The 22,688-nt window shown below is 36.4% G+C and overlaps 1 protein-coding gene across 1 annotated transcript in view; it reads right to left on the bottom strand.

The window, feature by feature from the left end:
* The window catches only part of LOC145983968 (peregrin-like), a 115,710-nt gene extending 93,200 nt beyond the window's left edge, over nt 1-22,510 (bottom strand). Inside the window, exons 1-6 of the mRNA XM_083117193.1 lie at nt 22,423-22,510; nt 12,423-12,615; nt 10,755-10,936; nt 4,210-4,442; nt 2,073-2,250; nt 772-783 (exon numbers count right to left, since the gene is read on the bottom strand). Coding sequence (XP_082973319.1) covers nt 772-783; nt 2,073-2,250; nt 4,210-4,442; nt 10,755-10,936; nt 12,423-12,594 — 777 coding nt within the window. The 5' untranslated portion in view covers nt 12,595-12,615; nt 22,423-22,510. The remainder of the gene's footprint in view (nt 1-771; nt 784-2,072; nt 2,251-4,209; nt 4,443-10,754; nt 10,937-12,422; nt 12,616-22,422) is intronic.
* Nucleotides 22,511-22,688: the final 178 nt, after the last annotated feature.

The following is a 22,688-nucleotide window of genomic DNA, read 5'->3' on the forward strand; positions in this document are numbered from 1 at the left end:
ATGTCATGGCATTCACTGGGTCCTATTGTCACACTGAAGGGAAGGGTAACTGCCAAGGTGTACGAAGGCATTTTAGGTGACCATGTCCATCCAATGGCGCAGGCATGGTTCCCAGCAGGGGATACAATCTTCCAGGATGATAATACCCCCATTCATACCTCTTGCACTGTCCAAGATTGGTTTGATGAGCACGATGACGCACTTACACATCTTCCTGGCCTGCACAATCGCCTGATTTGAATATTATTATCGAGCCATTGTGGTCAGTATTGGAAACCAGAGTACAAGTCTGTTTCCCTCCACCAGCCAATCTCAAGGAATTGGAGCAGTTTCTTGTTGAGGAATGGTATAACACCCCAGTGACTACCATCCAGGATTTGTATGCATCCATTCTCAGGAGGATTGAGACTGTTCTCAAAGCCAAACGTGGTCCTACACCATAGTAGGTGGGTGTTCATATTATTTTGTCCAACCACCGTATTTTACAAGAAAAATACTGAAAGCTGATACATTTTCATTGATTTGCACACATAGGAGAAAAAAAGCAGAAAAAAAGGCAACTTTTCCCAACCACTTCACAATCTTCCCACAAGACATACACAAGTACACACACATTCCTGAATTTTTGCTACATTTCTATTTCACAAGATATCTATAACACTACTACACCTTTAAACAACTACTTTTTGTGAGATAAACATAATATAAATTGCTGGAGAACATATAATGCCACAATTATGATGAGACAGAAAGTAAAAATGTATTACTTACAAGCGTAATTGACTTCCAATGAAAACGTCCATTGAAACATGGAATAAACAATAAAATATTTTCTTACTTTATATATTAACATTAGTGATTATAGTAATTAGTGATTTAACAAATCAAATGCAACAAATAGATAGGGTCATTTAAAATAGTAACAAGAAAGATATTTAAGCTTAGTGAAATACTTTATCCAATTGATTAGAATTTGTACATGCAATGTTAACATAAAATCACTAACAGAACAGTGAATGAAATGTAAGAGAGATACAGAGAAGGAACTACGATTTACAAAGATACTGATTGTAATTCTGGTGACATTACCACAAGTACACTGTAGCATACCCGAGACAATTATAGTTTAGCACAAATTCCCTTGTACCCCAGAAATCTCAATCTAATTCATATTTTACTTGCTTTTAAATTTGTTTTATGTAAATATTTCTCATTATTATTTAAATTTTTAATTACTGGACTAATAAAATATGCTTATATAGTTTTGTAGCGACTACACACAGGCATATATTCCAATTAATTTCAATACATAACTATGAAAATTTCACAGCATCACGTGCTTCTTTCACTTTGTCTTGCTTAAATACAAAGTTCTGGCAAACACAATGCACGTTCGAAGGTAAATAGTAAATTCCAGTTTTTCATCCTACCCCATGAACATATCAATTTCCCAGATTTAACTATCTGAATTGAACAAACCCATATTTGAAGCAAGTCTCATTAATAGTCTACAATAACTGACAATAGTGTTATCATATTTTGTGGATACATTCGAGGAAAGTAACTTTATAAAGCTTCAATCTGCAAAATTGCTTTTGTGTGGTTCAAATGGAATCATATCATTTTTGTATATTCTGTGTACTGTTTGAGTTTATGTTAGTCCTTCGATTTGAGTTGTAAGAAGTTTGTGTCAATTGATCAAATTTAGAAACTGGCACTAAAATTATCTTCTACTCCTAAAAACCTGTTGTGATTTTTCTTTTAAATAAACTTATTTCAGAACTATACAATTAATGCACATCACATTATCATGATCCACAAACCAAAATTTAATCTATTATTATGTATGAAATTCTGTCAAGCTGAAACAAGTGTAGGATAATGGCAATAAATAATTACATCTAATGATCAAATCAATTTATTTTCTTAATTTTGAATTTTTCAAATAATATTCCTTCAAGTTGTTGTCGTTTTAACTTCACTTCATCCATTCCAGAAGCTGCAACTATTAATCACTGCAAAAATTCATGCATCAAGTAATTTGTATGCAAACTAAATTCAAACTAGCTTACCTGGAAGTAAGATTCCTTTTCAAGCCTGTCCATCAATAGCTCAAAATCATCTTGCGTAGCGTCAGCTAAATTTTCTAATTTTCTCTTCGTGTTCATTATATTAAGCCAGGCAACATCTTCTTCGTCCATGTCATACTCTATTTCCTTGTCAAGTTCTTCCGGAGAGCGTTCAATAAACCTAAAGAATATCAAAATGTCTCAGCAATTACGTGTCAGTAAATAAATTGAATTTGTGGAATTCATAAGAAATACAGAAATCATGTTGTATATAATTGTTGTGCTCATCTCAGATGATCTTGGTTAACTGTACACTCAATTTTTAACTTTTGTTGAATTTCTATGATTTAAACAAAACAACTTAATATACAAGGCAATCACCAACGGAAAAGCAAGTGGAAATTTGTGAATGGAGCAAATTACAAGATCTCAAGCACTTCGTACTTGTTAAAACACTAAAAATCACACACAAACAGCATGATAAAAAACACTTCGGAGTTCTTCCAAGCTTTCGACTCCTTCACGGAGTAATCTTCAGGGCTGGTCGAGGACAGATGGAGTAGATGCGGTTGTCGTTACACTGTCGTTACACTGACGTTGCTTCCTGTGTTTGTCAAGATGTCGTTGTGGTCTCGCAGTGTTGGTAAGTCTTGTTGTGTTTGGAATGTTGGTTGGAGGAGATGGATTTTTGAGTTTTACTTTCTTGTACCAAGAAGAATAAAGATTTCCGCATAAATTGTCATTGAGATTATTTGTGTTTTTGATCATGTGTACACCTTCCTTAACGTCTCATTCTATTTTTCCTCTTGCATGTGCAATAAAGGAAAGGCAATCCTGTGGAAGTTGATGGTTGGTTTCTAAGGCATGTTTGGATAATCCCGAAGAACTTTCTTTTCTGCGTATGTAACCTAGGTGGTCAGCAAAATGGTCTTTGATGGGTCTTTTGCATTGTCCTATGTATTTTTGGTTGCATTCACATTTGATGCTGTAGATGCCAGAGTTTGTTAAGGGGTCTTTGTCGTACGTTTTGAAGCCTGCTAAGTTTTGTCCTATGGATTTGCCAGGTTTATATGCTATTCTGTAGTTACGTTTTTCCAAGATGTGTCTGAGTTTGCAAACAAAGTTTGCAACGTAACTACAGAATAGCATAAACCAAACTCAGATGCATCTTGTAAAAATGTAACTACAGAATAGCATAAACCACACTCAGATGCATCTTGTAAAAATGTAATTACAGAATAGCATAAACCAACTCGGATGCATCTTGGAAAAACGTAACTACAGAATAGCATAAACCAAACTCAGACGCATCTTGGTAAAATGTAACTACAGAATAGCATAACCAAACTCAGACGCATCTTGCAAAAACGTAACTACAGAATAGCATATAAACCCAGCAAATCCATAGGACAAAAATTAGTAGGCTTCAAAACGTATGACAAAGACCCCTTAACAAACTCTGCCATCTACAGCATCAAATGTGAATGCAATCAAAAATACATAGGACAATGCAAAAGACCCATCAAAGACCATTTTGCTGACCACCTAGGTTACGTACGCAGAAAAGAAAGTTCTTTGGGATTATCCAAACATGCCTTAGAAACCAACCATCAACTTCCACAGGATTGTGTTTTCTTTATTGCACATGCAAAAGGAAAAATATAACGAGACGTTAAGGAAGGGGTACACATGATCAAAAACACAAATAATCTCAATGACAATTTATGCGGAAATCTTTATTCTTCTTGGTACAACACAGTAAAACTCAAAAATCAATCTCCTCCAACCAACATTCCAAACACAACAAGACTTACCAACACTGCGAGACCGCAATGACATCTGCTGATGAACACAGGAAGTAACACCAGTGTAACGACAACCACGTCTACCTCGATCAGCCCTGAAGATGATTCCGTGAAGGAGTTGAAGCTTGGAAGAACTCCTAAGTGTTTTTTATTGTGCTGTTTGTGAGTGAATTTAGTGTTTTAACAAATATGTTGCCGGCATGTGATGTAAGAAGTTTTCTACAGTCACACTTCATACCTGTTCACCATTAGAATCTGAAATATGGTAATTTCCACTGAAATTGTTACAAATTAAGCTGCAAATTCATGCCTGATATTTTTATATAATTCCGTACCTAATATATGAAGAAGGCATTGGTGGTGCATCTTCTATATTGTAATCTGAAATGAGCGAGAACTGGGGCAGTGGCAACTTTGCTTGCTTTTGCTCTTCAACCTGGTCTCTTCTGTTGGATTTCATCTGCTCACATGCAGATCCTTTCGTCTGCTTTTCAGATGATGAGCCTTTGGCATGGTCAGGTTTAGATGGATTTGTTGCTGCAGAGGAACTGGAAGGTATAGCTTCCTCCTATGGAGATAAAAATAAATAACAATAAAATATTCATAAAAGAAAAGAGAACACATATGCAATACATTTCATGTTAACAAATTTTCTCATCAGTAAGATATCCAAAACCAACAAATAAACAACGATTGAAAAGTTCACGAGAAAAACACATTAATATTTCAAAATAATACATTAAATTACTGTAAATAAGTATAAATAAATAAGTTGCAAAACATAAAAGTTAACTTTTCTCTATGTAACTATTCTTCTCAATTAATTTACATATAAAATGGAGGACCACTTTACTAACCACTTTGAAAACTGCAATATCTTGTGAAAAAGAAGTTCATTATTAGAATGGATTGATCTATTGTTTTAAGTCCACTTCATGCACAGTAAGGCTAATCGGGACTGGACCTACAGTTTAAAGTGGGACCCGAACCACCGAACCACTACGTGCCTCCACCGGGAATCAAATCCGGGACCCCTTGATTACAAGGCGACGACGCTACCACTGCGCCATCGGTGAGGCTAAGTTCATTATTAGAAACAACTAAGAATATATAAATACAGCTGCAGAGAATTATTATATATTATGCCTTAAAGCACCAACTCATAACAATAAAGCTCTTAAATTTTGAATGTGACATGAACAAATACCATACCAATTTTTAATTTTTCTGAGTTCCTACATCTTTTTTGTTGTCAATGATCGTCTTTTCTAAAATTCAATTATTTTTTTTTAGGTCCACTTTATGCACAGATAGGCTCATTGGGTCAGGGCATACACTTTAATATGGGATCCAAGCGACTGTGCAATGCGACTCAATCAGGTATCGAACCTTGGACCCCTTGATGACAAGGTGACTATGTTACCACTATGCCATCAGGGAATCCTGAATTTTAAGGCAATGATTAGTCACCTAGCATGTTCCGATACAATTTCTCAAGTTACAATCAAAATAAATATGCAATTTAACGTAATAAATTGTATTTGAATGGAAGTAGTTGCCTGTCTGAAGCAAGACAAAACTATAATTGGGTTTGTCTAGCCAGCCCCATCCATATCATATAGTACATCTCCTGTGTGTGCCTAATTTAATGGTTGAAGTGCTAATATTATTAGCAATTTGACTGATAAACAAATACACATATGGCCTATACCAATATGTAAGGACATGCATATTTAGTTTTTGATGGAAACAAGATCTGTAACATTCATTTGTTAAAGGTTTTTGGAAGGTGTGAATTACATTTTTCTACCATATGTTGTCAGGAGGGCAAAATATGAAATGAACTCTTAAGGTGAGGGGGACTGCTACTAAAGAATATCCATGCGTAATATGAGAGTATGAATTTTTCCCCATGTTGCAAGTGAAACTGGTTTCTAAATTGATTATTATGCTAGATACCATGATTGAAAAATTGATGAATAAGTATTTACAGAATCCTTATGGAGAAACAACTTCAAATTCAAGTTACGACTAAACAAATGGGAGTTTTGACTCTTTCTAGTGCAAATATCATCTTCAATGGATCCTTTACCCGACCATGCATTTTCTTTCTGCCATCGGAAGTTTGATATCCCCAAGAAAACTAATAAAAAAAAATTCCCCCATAAGCTTAATACATTTCTCCCTATCTTCTACGGCCATCCTGGCAGTTTTGCCAAACCTGATGCTCATAAAAGAGCTAAATTTCACCTTAAATTGAGCTAAAGTTGACTTTCAAGGAGCTAGATTTACGAAGGCTGGATAAAGTGCCTCACATGGTAATTTTATTTGTCAAGGGGGTGGGGGGGGGGGGCGGTGCTGCTATTACCAGTAACTTTAAAGTGATGACTATCTATTCTTAGTTTTCACCGTCTAGATCTGATGGCATCACACATCTCAATAATCAACCGATGGTTGTATGAATCGAAAATAAGGGAATACCAGATAACAATATTGGCATCTCCAAGGCGCTATATAAAAGTAGCTGGGGAGGTAAAGGGGTAAGGAAGACGCAGCCAATATAATAATATCGCGTCACATGCAAAATGTATGCGCATGGCAAAAGTTGGTCTTTGTGGGCCGGGGCTAGTGATGGCATCATAGTGGGGCAGAGTGTGCGTGCCACAGTTCCCAGCCAAACGAGGGCACGGAAGAGCCAGATGTGGCCCAAAAGAGCTAAACTGCTGTTTGTAAACTCCAGCCAAGTCAGCCGAAGTTGACTACATCTGTTCTTAAACTCAATCCAAGTACGGCTAGCTCCGCCCACTTCTGGCTTCATGATGTCATGGTGACGTATCTGGCTTACTCTGCTCGTAAGATTTGTAAGTGACTGAGTTGGCTGACTGCAGACGAAAACTAGCAGAAAACACAACGCAGCAGCTTGCAATGGCCGGCAATCATTTATTTGATGCCTTCGTAAGTCAGAAAGACAGCTGGAGGAAAAGGTGTAGTTAATATTATCTTATAATTGTTTCCGTAGATGTATATATGGGAAAAATATGCAAAAACTGGTATCCGAAGAGAAAAAGTATAAAACAATGAAAAAAGTAGATTATTTTTTGTGCCAATTTCTAAAACTTGTCAAAATATTCTATTAATTTATTTAATGTAGCCGAGCTTTATATAGAGGTGAGATTTTAGTGCCATTTGCACCTAATACTACTTCCAAAGAAAGAAAGTCAACTGCCTTTAAACATGCTCAAGAGTCAAGCAGACGATCCAACACACCATAATCCACGCTGTTCGTAAACTGCAGGGTGGAACAGCTTCGCTAGTGATGTCAACATGACGTTTCGTGTGACGTCTGTGTAATCAACTCGTAAGACCTGGGCTGAGTTGGCTAGAGTTTACGAACAGCCGTTAAGTTGGCAACAGTGCTCCCAGCTGTCTCAGAGAGAAGGACCTAGGGGATATTGTCCCTATCCCCCTTAAACATGAAATTCAGATTTTATTTACCTACACACTTTTCACAGTTTGCATTATCATGCGAGTTATGCAAAATCCTGGAACAGTAATAATTTGATGCAAAATTGAATTCTTTACACTTGAATAAAATTAATAATTCTCCTAAAACTACATAAAAAATCAAAATCTATTTTACAAATAAACTAATCTACAGAGTTTAAGAAAAGTCCCTTAACCACCCCCTGCCCTTTGAATTGTAGACAAACCTGCAAAATGTTATTTTAACAGCATGTGTAGGATGGTATACCATTAAATCAGACCAATGACCACTATTTACTCCAGAGGATCTGTGTGCACACCGCCATTTTCATGGCACAGTATTATTTGCCTCCAGGTGCGATGTGAAATCCTCCGTAACATAAGATCGCAGATCTGGATTTCGGGATGGCCATTTTAAGAGAATTCCTCAATGATGTGTTCAGAGACAAACGGATTGGACGAGGAACGCGAAATTTACCAACACCCTTAAAATGGCCACCCCGAAGTCCAAATCTGACATCTTGTGATAATGCGCTATGGGGGCACATCAAACATAAAATCGCCCATAATTGTTATCGGACAACTAAGGAACTTCAAGAAGCTGTTCGCAGTGCGTTTGCTTCCTTCACGCCAACGAAGTTACGGAGGATTTCACATCGCACCTGGAGGCGAATAATACTGTGCCATGAAAATGGCGATGTGCACACAGAGTAAATGGTGGCCATTGGTCTGATTTAATGGTATACCATCCTCATCATACGCATGCTGTTAAAATAACATTTTGCAAGTTTGTCTACAATTCAAAGAGGGGGTAAGGGGACTTTTGGTACACCCTGTATACTGCTAAAGAAAGTACCATGTGACTAATGTAACACATGGAACTAACTATTCAGCTTTGTTTAAATTGCTGTGGAATATCCAAGTATGTGTGTTGGCAAGAACAAATACAAGATATGTGCCATTATCATCTAAGCTCTAGAAATATGTAAAGTATTTGAATTGATTTTCTCACTGAAGACAGAATTTTTCCTTCTGTCACATACTTGGATAGAATTACCCTGAAGTTTTCTTTAGAGCTATAAAAGCTTTTTAAAGCCCTCTATCCAATGTACATTTCAAACATAAAGATTCTTTGCATCACATTACTACACTATCAGACTTCATGAAGCAAAAGAAGCAAGGAGTTGTTACTTCCTTGCATTTCATATATATGGAGTTTAGCAATGTGCTATTAGAATGGAAATGTTTAATTTATGTACTTAGTGTAGTTTTCTACTTAAATTTGGGATATTATTCATCATTTAAACACCAAAATGTAATTTTATATTCTGCTTTGAACCCATTCTGTACTGATATTTGATCTTTTACCATAAAATGCCTGTCCCTATCAACAGCGTATTTTGAATGAATGAATTAGAAGGAAAAAAGGGTGTATATAGAATCAAATGTCAGTGTAAGAAAGAATATGTGAGGCAAACTAGCAGGAGTATGGGGATTCGATGGAAAGAGCACGATAAAGATATTAGAGATGGAAACCCCCGCACGGGATTATCGGAGCATGTATTAGAAGAGGAGCATGAGATAATTACTCGGGAAGTTATATGCGAGGAAGACAAATTATTAAGCAGGAATGTATACGAGGCCTCATTTATATGTAAAGATAGAGAAAATAAGCTGAATATGAATTATGGGAATATTGATGAAATTTGGTTAGGAATGTTGAAGAAATGGAATAATCAAGAATATAAAGAAATCGGTTTCAAGGTTAACCCAGACATTGAGCAGGAGGCAAGTATCATAGGTGACTTCTCCTTTGAAATGAGGTAATGGCAAGGGGGGGGGGAGTAAGGGGAAGGAGGAAAAGTGACTCACTCGCAACCTCGAGCATTTGAAAGCATACCAGTTCCTGTCAACATGGAGCTGTGATAGAGTAACATTACGGGTTTTAACAATTTTTATAGAGGTTTTAACAGTTTTACCATGCTTAAGTCATTAGTCATCCTAACATTCAACCTGTCCATACATATACCTTGATCCTTTCTAAATGACGAAACTTTACGTATGCACGTAATAGTCGACTTCATGACCTGAAGAAGGGGGCAGTTGCCACCAAAACGTCGTCTACGACAACTTCACATAAGTAAATTAACTAATTTCGAATTCATGCTTATAATGGTCCATTACGTTTACAGAAATTTTTCCCTGTGTAAGATGTGAAAATAAGTACAGCAACTATAAAAAAATGACTTTTGATTTCTTTCTGAGAAATTTTAAAAAAAAAGTAGATATGAAATTTTATGTGGAATTTCTGTGACAAAACATGAATTTTATGCATTTATGAACGAATATTAAGAAATATGTATTAACATTAAAAAAAATTAGAAAATATGTGTTTTTATGTGAAATAAAATTTGGTATATAGGCTCCAGTTACCATGATCAGAATTTGTAACTCACTTACGAGGTCATATCTACTCACAGAAAAAATATTTATTTACCTAAAAATCTGAGCCCAACTTATCACAAAGGAAGTGATGAAAAGGATTATATCAGTAAGTAACTCAAAAAGTTTGTGATTTGCAGCCCTTAAAAATATGTACGAGGGATGATCGAAAAAAGAGGTTACAAAGTCTATTATGGTGTATGTGTTAGACATAGCTGGAAGATCAACACACCTGATGATGGAGGGCACTCAACACTAGTCCTCGATGTAATCACATTTTTTGTTCAAGCACTTGTCACAACGGTAGATGAGGTTTTCCATACCGGTTGCACAGAAATCCACGTCAAGTTCTCGTAGCCACTGTGAGGCAGTTCTTTTGACATCATCACATGTCAGATAATGGTGGCCAGCCAACCAAATGGTAGTCCCAGCTCAGCTGATATTGAGCGTAATGTTCTTTTTCTGTCCTCACGAATACACTCATCCACAAGAGCACAGTTCACGTCAGAGGTTGAGGTACTGGGCCTACCGCTGTGTCCAGGGTTGTCATTAACAATACTGGTCCGTCCTTCTTTGAAGGCACGACACCACTTTGCTACATGTTGCCTTGAAATTGTCCCCTCCCCATACACCTCCACAATCTGCCTATGAATGTCAGCAGGTGTAGTGTTTTTGGCCCACAGGAACCGCACCACTGCCCTCACTTCTACTCTTGACCAATTTTCTAGACGAGTCACCATTTTAAATGTCCACTTCTCGGGTATACATGGTCAGAATCCGAAGTCCTCAAACTCGCAACAAGACAAACATGTTATTAATTTACACATAAATTTTAGTTACGTTACAGTGAATAAAACAAAAGTTATATGCTTTTTAACCTTTTTTTGCGATCATCCCTCGTATTTATCTACACACACTATGATTCAAAATGACTGGTGAAAGTAGCTCATCTTACCACTGAAACAACCGGTATGTCTGCAAATACACTAACTCTCTCTGTCGTCCCATCAACGTCAAAACTGACAAAATTCTGTGCCTCTGCATTAGTCAGAATGTACGTAGGTTGAACTGGTAACTGATCAGCAACAAGGAGAGTTCTGCGCTTTTTTCCTTGTTTTCTAGAACCTTTCTTCCGGCCTGAAAGAAAGTAAAAAAATGGATAAAAATTGAAAACTGCAAGAGCAAATAAAAATTTGAATGCTTACTTTCATGGCAAATTCATCAATTCTAGACAATGTAATTAACATAACACAGCAAATGTAAGCAATGAAATAAACATTAATTGCTGATAATTAAACTTTGGATTTTTATATAGGTTTTAAAATCTTAAATTATGCTAAAAAAATCCTAAAGTAGATTCCAAAAAAATTAAAATGGTTCAAAATTCCTGAAAACATTGATTAGGCACAATCATTAGAGAATAAAATTTCAAAAGAAGCATAAAAAATATTAATAGGTGTGTATACGTAACAACTAAATTTTAATTTTCTAACCAAATTTTCTTTGCATGCATCATTTTCAAAATTATCCACAAAGGAAAAGTTACCTGTTGATATGAAAAATGAATTACATATGTATAATTTGCTGCACAAACCAGGGTGGCTGGGAATTGCATGACTTTTTTGCTGTAGTGGTGAAAAATTTCTACTTTTATTACATACACGCATTTGTAAATGCTGAGGCAAGTTTTTCACAGTTTAAACTTTTATTTTTATCAACAAAGGAAAATAAAGCTGTGTGGAAAATAATTGTCTCAATTCATTTACTTTGTCAGTATCCTTTGCAGAAGGACAAAGACGCAAGAATATTGTACGATAAGATATCTTGAGGGGCAGACACATCTACTGACTGCCAGCCTCACTACCACCAGACATGGGAGATCAACCAATCAGTTACAGGGTGTCATGTAGTCACCATGACGAACCCCCCGTTGTTGTTGTAGGTTTTCCATGACCAGATTATGCTACTCATTCGTAGCTCCCTACTTCCACATGATGGTGGGTTGTCACCGGTCCCATACACAGGACAAAATCTCTGGATAAAAGTTGTTATGTTTCACCCAGGAGACTTGAACATGAACGCATCCCAGAGTCCAAAACTTGCACCTTAGACTACACGCCCATGATGCAGGACAAAATGAATGTTATTACATGTAAACACACATTTTTCTCTCTCTACCAGTAGTGAAATATGAATTTCTCAATGTGCATAAAACAAAAAAATAATAAAAAAGAGCAAACCAGAAAGTAAATCTGAAATAAACTGCTTCCAGTGTCAACTTGAGACTAGACTCTTCAGACAATTTACTCAAATTTGGAAGGAGCTCAATGTGTAAAAAACTAGTGCAACACTTACAATTTTGAAACTATTTCGGGAACAACTTATCACTGACTTGAGCTATTTTTTTTTACATTGAGCATGAAAAAATGAAAACCTGTACAAATTCCAAATAACCATAAGTCCATAAAATAAGCAAAAAGATTTCATAATCAATTAATAAAACACACAACCATAATTGAGTACTTCAGAAATACATTATTAATGGGAATTTACCAGTAACAAAAGAAAAGTTACTTAAAATGTTCAAATCAGCTATACAAGATTACTGTATCACTTAATTTACCTGAAGAGCATTTTGGAGTCCTAGCTGGAGGCTTGTGGCAATTCAACAAATGAAACTGGATGCCACATATGCTCTGGTACTTCTTATTACAATCCGACAAGGGGCATTTGTAAGGTGGCTTAGATGATTTTAAGGACTGACAAAACTCCTGGATGTCAAAATTTACAGCCATTTTTGTCCTACATTACACAACCTAAAAGAAACAAATGATATACAGCTGCTGAACAGAAGAAATTTGCATAATAAAAATTACAACAAAAACTTAACATGAAATAACTCTTACATGAATATACATGTCTAATTAAATGCTACTTGGCATTCTATGTGGCATAGTGGTGATGCAACATTACAATCAAGTAGAGTGACCAAACATCCCATTTTGATTGGGTCAGTCTCGTTTCAGGGGGATTGCATTGATATCATTTTTTTTAAAAAAAAAAAACATGCTTTGTTCCATTTTATAAAAGTCTAGGAGTTAGCTTGGAAACCAAATATATTTTTGAGATACATTTCCATGCTAACAAAATGTTGGAATTTTTTAACTGGTGTCATGGCAACACTGAGGCAAAAGCTGAACTGCATTTCAAGTACTTCATAACAATCAAAATGTTCCATTGTCATTGAGAATGTTCGAACAAACAGCAGTTTGCTGTTCAAGTTAACTTGCGTTGCTTTGTGTGTTCTGTTATTTGTATATGTAGTTTCAATATGGACCTGCAACAAGATTTTAAATTCCTGCATCTTGGCACAAGCTCAAAAGACAAATCTCGCATCATGTGTTAAATTTGTGGAGAGTTTTTTATGAATGGCTGGTGAAGAATAAAGATGTTCTCGAGAAGATTGGTTCTTCTGATAAATCCTTCTGGCATTCGGTCAACTTCAGCATAGGATTAACATTAAAGGTTGATCAAAAGGGAGCAGAAACATTACGTAAATGTATTATAATTAAGTCTGACTTTTCAGGATGGGGGGATAAATGGCCCTGCTTGGGATGTCGTGTATTTGGGTCAAAATATTATGGTCACCCTAAAATCAATACATGGAATTACCAAGTACTTATCCACACTGACTATCACTATGATCAATAAGCTTCTCCCTTTCATTTTGACATTGTGCAGAATTTTTTATGTGATTTTCTTTTCATTGGGTAACTACATGTATGCTATGTGATAATTGAATTTTTGTATCTTACAGTTCCATGAAAATGTATTTACAGAGCAGTTTACGAAAAACAAACAGATTTTTGTAGCATTTAGATAAATTGAGTAATAAAAACCACAATGACAGTAATAGCGGACAAAAATTTATCATAATTCCATACAGAGGGTCCAAACTAGATTATAATTTGTGAAAAAGTTTGCTACCATTTCAATAACTTATGGAAATAGTGGATCCTAGCTGGTGGTTCATGGGACCACGTCACGCCATTTGCATTACAATCTGGCACCATGCCAGTTACGGGTTAAGCAAATCAAAATCTCCCAGCAGCCCATAATTGGAAATAATTTGAAAATCATGGCAAAAACTATTGATATTATAACAGCAACAACATAATAATACATTGCTGTGAGCACACTAGCTGTTCATTTCATGCATTATTTTCACAAATATTAGAAAGTGGTCTTGTTTTTCTAGAAGATACACTCATTTTGTACTCTGTATGCACTGTGATATGTAGCAACCTGGCTACATTTACTTACTGGGGGAACAAAATATTTCCCGTAAGTCCACAGTAAGAATCATCACTATCTATCTCTATAACAGGGGCGGGATCAGGATTAATCATCTAGGGGTGCTGGGGGAATATGGAATCAAATTAAAGGGTGTAATGTTGTAAATAAAGACAACATGAAACAAACATGTATGGATGTTAACACCAATCAACTTTTAGTAGGTTTCCATAAAAAATATGCCATTGAAAGTGAATTCTATCATAGCAATTGGCTTAATTTGTGTTGGTTGATTTGGTGTTTTAAGTCCACTTTATGCACAGCAAGGCTAATCGGGACTAGACCTACAGTTTAAAGTGGGATCCGAACCACTATGTGCCTCCACCGGGTATCGAACCCGAGACCCCTTGATTACAAGGTGATGACGCTACCACTGCACCATCGGGGAGGTGCTTAATTTGTGTTATTTAGCACAGATTTTTTGCCATCTTTGACCAATCACGATGATGAGGATGAATGATTTGATAACATTAATGAATGGACACTTACAAAGAACACAAAACCCGGACTCTAACCAGTGAACTTCAGTGGCAAGAGCAAAATTTGGATGCTTATTGAACTGTGCCACCGAGGTAGTGTTTCATACTTGCAAGATTTTAAAATAGGCAAGAAGCACATAAAATAGGCAAGAAGCACATATTTTGTAATTTGAAACAAACAAGGTTTGTGCAAGGAAGGCTAATGGCATACTATATTATGTTTACACTTCAAGAAAGTGGTTATAAAATGTAAACCAAAAATGACATACGACTGAATAAACAAAAAGAAGAAACAATTCTTAACAACAATGCTGGCGAAAGAGAGACACCAGCCACTTTGTAGAGACCGCCGCTACTACATCAAAGCAAATGTTAAAATCGTCCATTTCAGTGCTTTTTGCATTCCCGATTTTGTTGGACAATGATTACCTTACTTTGTTTTTTAATGTCCGTTTGCCAGGCACGTACACCACCATCACTTTCACCTACTATTGTCCCACACCTAGGGTGCTGATCCTCAATGTCATCATAATGAAGGCAAAATCAAATAATCCGTACACAATACACTATGGAAGATGCAATTGGCCTCATACGAACAAAGTACGAAGTGTCGACTGAGCAGCTTAGTGTGGCAACTCTGGAGGGCCAGGGGTGTGGAGGAGGCAAGGCTCTGACCTTGACTGGGCAGTTTTCATGGTGGGAACTCTACACCTCTACATGCTTACAGTGCTACAATTTATACACATTGAAGAGGCTGGTGAACAAGGGAAATCCCTCATTTTTTTTTAAATCTATAGATTTCAATGTTTTGTGTAACAAATATTTGTCGTAGAGTCCAGCACAGACATTTCTGCCATGTGATGTGCGAAAGAACTAAAGAATCAGTGTCGCTAATGGAGCAGATAGAAAAATCGCTGCAGTGCGCCGATGCACAGCTGTTACGTACAACAAGGAAATTAGAGAATTCAGGTCTATCTAACGTTGAGTTTTAAACGTCATGCATTATACCAGGACTAGGATTAATATGTACTAACAAGTGGCTTTGTATGTAGCTACATACATATGGACTAAAAATTTGCAAAATATGAACTAACACATACGTAAAATTACCAAAAATGCTGCAAAGAAGACTTCTTCATACGATTCCTTATTTGAGTTATTTCAAACAAAATAAAAAAAATATATTATTTTTCATTGCATTAATACACTGGTGGCGTTCTAACTGTATACACTGGTACGGAACTGCAACGACAGATAACAACATGCCAACGTGTTAAACCGCGACAATTGGACCACAACACTCCTCCTCAAGCAGTATTATTATTTCCTCTCTGTGATCGACGAAAGTCGGTTGCCTTTGTTCTACATTTACAAACGATGCTGGCTTCCACAACAATAACAAGTACATATACTGCCACTAGACGATAAGCTGCACGGCTTTTTCTTTTGCTATGAACCAGGGCTGGCGCTAGTAATTTTGCCTCCCTGGGTGGTGGCGGTAGATGCCGCCCCATTTCGACCCCCCCCCCCCCCCCACCAATACGCAGCAACGGGAAATTGAAAATCAATATATTCCTAAGTAAAACATCAAAATATAAAATAAATAATGAGACTTCTTATGCTATTTCAATACTATTAAGCGCAAAAGAATATCTCGCTCGACCACAGTTTTCGATAGGCTTATCTTTTTATTTTTTTTTCAAATTTTGCCACCCTGGCCGGTGGCACGGTTCGCCCTCCCCTTCCGCCGGCCCTGCTATGAACTTGGTCACCCATCAAAGCATGGCAATTTAAACACAGAAAACAATATGCATCGCATTAAGCAGCAAAAATGACAGCCTCCTCTTCCTCCACCTAAATCCCATCTTTCGCAGCAAACGTCGCAAACTCTCTTGACTTCCCGCAAAATGTATGTCCACCTGTAATTTGACATGCAACTTTTTCAATGTCGGCACTTCATTTTCACGCAGAGCGTAGTCGTATATGCGCCTACGGATAACGTTTTCATCGAAAGCGTCCACTGACGATTTGGTCGCTGGTCTTTGTCGTTCTTTCCCGGGAGTGTGGAATGATGTGGAGGGGCCTTCTGACATCTCAAGAGATTATCTTTCGTTCATGATAGCCTTGATTGTTCGTTCAGGAACTCCAGTCGCAGCCACTGCTCTCTTGCCAAAATGCTGTATTGGGATGCTAACACCTTCACTGGCTTCCTCCTTCATGAACTCGTGCACGTTGCTTAGAATTTCCCGAGCTTGGCTATGCAAGGTTTTTGATTTCAACTTTGACAGAACTGGAGGCATTATGGAATTTAACGTTCATTAACAAACACACACTTTCACATACACACACACAACGTCAAACCGGTAAAATACTTAGTATGAAATAAAAATATGGTGCTTCCAATCCAACAAAACTCACTGTCATTTTACCTGCCTTTCCCCTTCCGTGACAGAAATAGTGCTTCATTATTACAGTTTGCAACACTAGTTACTAGCTAGCCAATGAACATGCACATAAAAGAAGCAACCACTACACCGTGCTATATTGCCACATTACCGTCCCTGCCGAACGGTGTGAACTGCGAACTGGAGCGCTATTCAATTGTTTTCAATTATGTTTGCACGAGTGTGTCCAGGAATGGAATGACAATATGGCAACAATAGCGAAGGTTTTCGAGCAGGGTAGAACACATGATACTAAAAGAGAGGGAGACAAAACGAAAATTGGTATCTACGCAACGACAAATTTATGTGTGTTGTACTCTAAGAGTATCGTATAGTGAAAACACATTTCTTCAAATTTACAGGAGAAACTACTTATGGAACTGATTTCCTGTAGACTTTTGGAAGCTCGTGGAAGTGTTTTCTCCCTTCATTCAACTTATTCGGTCGGTAAATCATGTATTTTTTCGACATTAATGTATCTACGAAGCATGATATAGCTTGCCACCATTACCATCGACTACGTGAATAAAATGTTCTGTGTGTTCGATTATGTAGCCCCCTGTTAGTGTAGCAAGCACGTGGTAGTTTTACAAGATGACGTGTGAAGGTTGCATTGTGAAAATGTTCCCGGATATTGAAGACCCACGAGGTTTCTTTTTTTCCAATTTAATTTTCCATGTTTGCCTAACCTAACTGAACCTAACCTAACCTTCCGTGAATGGTTTGTGGATCAATTTTTGCTTAAAACCTTTTGTGAATAGTTCGTGCGGCATTTTTCCATTAATAAGTTTGGAAACACTGCATATCCGCTGACGATAGACAATGTGAATCAAGATTTGCCCACCATATTGTGTATAATGAAAGCGAATTAGCAACGAACAATAAATACTTGTAATGTGAAAAATTATGCTTTTTTCAGTGAAAAAAGCAAAATCCCACGTTCAAAAATGTTCCGCTATGCATAACAGGTTAAATACAAATGTAAATAATTAGGAAATAAACGAGTGAAATGTGTTTTCACTATACCATACTGTTACCATATTTCTTTCAAGACATGGAAAACGCAAATAACTGAAATATTTGTCCCAAAATGCATCCCACATAGAAAAAAAATCTTTCATACCCCAAAGAACTGTTTTCCCTTGAGAAAATCCATTGTATGCACACCCACAAAGTGAAAAAAACATGTGCAAATACTAACAGTACTTACTAAACCTAACAAGAACATCAAATTACCAACACCATAAAACCTAACAGGTATTTTTGGGTGCAGTGGGGTGGAAACATGCCAAGTACGGTAGTGAAACTGTGACCGCCATTTTGCATGTTACCGAAGGCAAAAGGAAACGAAGAAAACTAACTTGATATGTCGCACATGGAGCTTATTTCCGTGAAATAAGCAAAATGCCACCTTCAGCAATGTTTCTCAATGCAGAATACGTAAGTACGAATATTCAAATTAAATGAACTAGCAAATTTCATCCATTTGTCCGATACGAGAAATTTCCCCACAAAACCTTCAACTCTCCATATCACAGCAGAACATAGCCACAGTACAGTAAGGTATTTACAAAACACACATATTATGTGATTGACACTACACGAAACAGTCTGCAGTAAATTTTCCACAGCCCAAGCTTCAATGGCATCGCAGCATTAGCAGTTGCCACTTGTTGATGCCTAAAGCACCCAATAGAGCTATTTAGGGACTGTTTGGCCCTTTATACCTCCTCGAGAATTATGTTGATTTATTTTTTAGTCGTCAGATTTTGATGTTTTGCATCATCTAAAATTGGTTCTAGTGCAAGGAAAACACAAATAATAGAGGTATTTGATCGCAAAGTATAGCCTACATAAGTAAAAACCTGACATCTTGGAGTACTTTCTCTGCTTTTTATTAGTAAAAACTGGTTGTATGCAAACTCAAAAAGATAAAGCTAACGAGGATTTGCAAAAGATCACACCATCAAACTTAGCACTCTTAACTTAACAAAAAAATGTCTAAAATTGCTAACTTAACAATAGGTTTCATGCTGATAGCACTTTATTTTACAATAGATTTATGAAATGGTAGGCAACGTTCAGTCTGCAGCCATCGAGGAATGTCATGTTGGGTGCTATATTTACTTGGATGAAGCCTTCAGCCTGTTCTGCTTCAGGCTAAGGTAACAGGCATACTTTACTTCACAATAACACATTTCCGCCAGCCAAAAACAATGGCAAACATTCATAAACACTATATCTTTGTAAATCATGCAAAATACTTAACTTACTAGAGCAAATAAAGAGGGTCCAGGGTATCCTATTCCTATTCAGTGTAAGGTTGTGACTACTTTCACCAGTTGGAGAGAATAGCACATGGGTGAGACTAGCAGAAAGTGCTGAAGTGCACATGATCAAGTGTTGGAAGTATTTATGGAAGTAATTTTAATGGTAACAGCCCTAAACCTGGCCTGCCTAATCTAACATTTAGGAATGCCTATGTCACATGATACATTTTCAGCAGCAATCAATACCCAAACAATTTCTGATATTTTTCCAACTCCATGGAGTGCAAAAAAAAGTAAAATAAAAATAATATGCACACTGATGTAAGCTTGATAAATGCCAACAAATAAAAAATATGCGCATCAGTGTAACAGGCCAGGTTGTAGATCATGTGACCTGGTGATAATAGCTCAAAAGCTAGCTTCACCACCTGGTGAACATAATAATCATAACTAAGTATAATACATAAATTTGTACATGTACCTCATATCACAGTAGGCAAAAGGTAATAACATGAGCATAGGACAACATAAAACCATTATAGCACATTCCAAAGCAAAAAAACTGTAGTCTTCATAAACCATAAAAATGTTTCACTTGCTCACAAGGTACGGAGAAACTACACATTGTCCATGTGAGAATGAAAAATGCTTAAGACAGCTCCGACTTATGAGCCCAGTAACTTCCACAACTTCATTTCCAAAACAAAATTTCTCACAAAATATTACACACTACAGAAAATAGTGCTGTAACAGTTCTGAATAATTAATGATTTTTCAAACATTCTATAGGATTATTTGGAAGTGCTTTTTAAGAACATTGAGAAAGATTGCAGAAATAAATTTAAAGCTTCGAGAAACTAATGGTACTCTTGACCCTCTGTACCCCCTCTAGAAAGTGAAATATTTTGCATGCTTCATGAAGATTATGTTGTTTATGAACATTTTCAGTTGTTTTTAGCTTGCATAAATGTGTTATAGTGAAGTAGAGTATGTATGTAACCTTAGTACATAGTAGAACAGCCCAAAGGCTTCGCGGAAGTGAATACAGCACCCAACACGACATTCAACAACAGCAGTAGATGGAAAGTGACTACAGTTTCACAAATATATTGTAAAAGATCAAACACAAAAAACTGAAACATTATGAAACTAACCTAGAAGTGAAATTATCATTAGGAATGTTAGATTGGTAATGGTTCTGACTGTTTTAAACAAAAGGAACTTCCTCCGTTAGATTTATTGGTTGTTATAATTTTAGGTATGACTGAAGATGACCGGACACCTCTCCGATTTTCTTCATATTTGGTATACTTACTAATTGAGGCCTGCTAATGACGAATCTGAAGTTAAAATTTGTCAGAAACATCTAGAAATTGCAAAATAATTGCGAACCATTGACGCTAGCCCCATGAACCATCGACGTGTGGTTAGGTTAGGCAAACTTAGTTAAAATTTCATGTCGTGGTAGTATCAGGATCTAGAAATTGCAAAATACTTGCGAACCATTGACGTGTGGTTAGGTTAGTTTCAGTTAGGTTAGGCAAACATAGTTAAAATTTTGTGTTGTGGTAGTATCAGGAATATATATATTTTCTTGTGAAACAAAAAAAAATTTGCAAAAATCGACGGTTTTCATTCTGAAAACTAACGCCTTATTTTAGCTTATTTTACAATTTCTAGACGTTTCCGACAACTTTTAACTTCAGATTCGCGATTAGGAGGCCTCAATTAGTGAATATGCCAAATATGAAGAAAATCGGAGAGGAGTCCGGTCATCTTCAGTTGTTCCTAATTTTACGTAGTTAGGTTAGGACTGTTAGGTTTGGTGCTGATAGCAATTTTTGACATTTTAGTTAAGTTAGGAGTGCTAAGTTTGACGGTGTGATCTTTTGCTTCCAATTTTTTTTTTCCACACACTGGAAACAATTTTATGTTATGTAACATCAAAATCTGTCGATTAAAAAAAATGAACATAATTCTGGAGGGGATACAATGGGTCAATGACCCCAAACTAATTAGCAATATTAAAAACTTCACTAACAATTTTTACTGGAGAAATTATGATTTGAAAAGTAGCTTATGTGCATCCATTCTGGGTTTACGGTCATCTCTGACACAAAGTTCTGGTGGATTTCCATGGAAGACACAAAAAAACGTTTTCATCCTTGATATAAGACATTACATGATCAGGTTTTGGAAGCATTTAGGGGAGTCTTAATGCTAAGAGCCCGAAACTTGATTCACCTAACCTATCACTTAGCAACATGATACCTCTATCCAACCCACAAATGTGAGGTAGATGGCTGCAGCAGTCTGTAACCAAATGGACAGGAAACGAATATGAGCTTGCAAACAACAAATCATGTAGGAGTATAGGGAAGGGAAGCATACTGCAATTTCTAAGATTGAAGTATGTGTTAGCACACATACCCATACTTTAGTATACCTTCAAATGTGCAAACTATTGAATGGTTCTGATTTCATTAAATATTTGCTTCAAATACCTGAGTCACATAGCTAATGAGAATTAATGTTGTACACTCAATATTTAACGTAAAATAAATTTCGAAAGTCTCGTACCCTTAGCGAAAAAAGAAACATGGCGACCACGCTGTTTTACCGAACTCGAACTTGTACTTTTAATGAGACTTCATTCTGTGAAAAATTAATATGTAGGCTAAGTTCAACAACCATGTATGAAAATATAGCGTGCACAAAGTATGAAGACGATGCAACTAGCATGGATCGGATCCGTAAAACTGCACGTGACTACAGTTTTACATCTTGTGATTAAAGTTGACTTTCCTTGCACATTTTGGTTAGACAATTGGACACAGAAAGTAACAATGAGTAACTACACGTGATGAAACTTTACCAGTTTAAAATTATTTTCACAGTCATAATATTTAGAACGCAACATTATTTTTAATTTATTTAATAAATAAAAGAATAATCGGTTACAAACCAAATCTGCACGGTACAAGTGTAATGTCAACAGGTGTAGCACAAACAGTTTTACATCTTGTATATTTGTACCACACATCGAAAACATATAATGTAATAGAAAATTTACTCACCTGATCTTTGTTAACTTGGGCTCAATCAATCTTCTTGGCGTTGTAAAACAGTAAATTTATAAAAAACATAACAGTGTTTGCCTATCTACTTGCTATAAACAACAATAAACAAGGAACGATGAGCAGACCGGAAAAAGGTAGAAATTAGTCAAACTGTTACTTGCAAATGGATGCAGGGTAAAATAATACTAATATTTTTAGAATATACATAGAAATAATTCAATTTACTTTTTCAACTCAAGATGCATGCAAGATTACAAACGGAG

The sequence above is a fragment of the Lepisma saccharinum genome, chromosome 2 (genome assembly GCF_977018435.1).
Source record: "Lepisma saccharinum chromosome 2, izLepSacc3.1, whole genome shotgun sequence".
In the NCBI taxonomy this organism is placed as follows: domain Eukaryota; kingdom Metazoa; phylum Arthropoda; class Insecta; order Zygentoma; family Lepismatidae; genus Lepisma; species Lepisma saccharinum.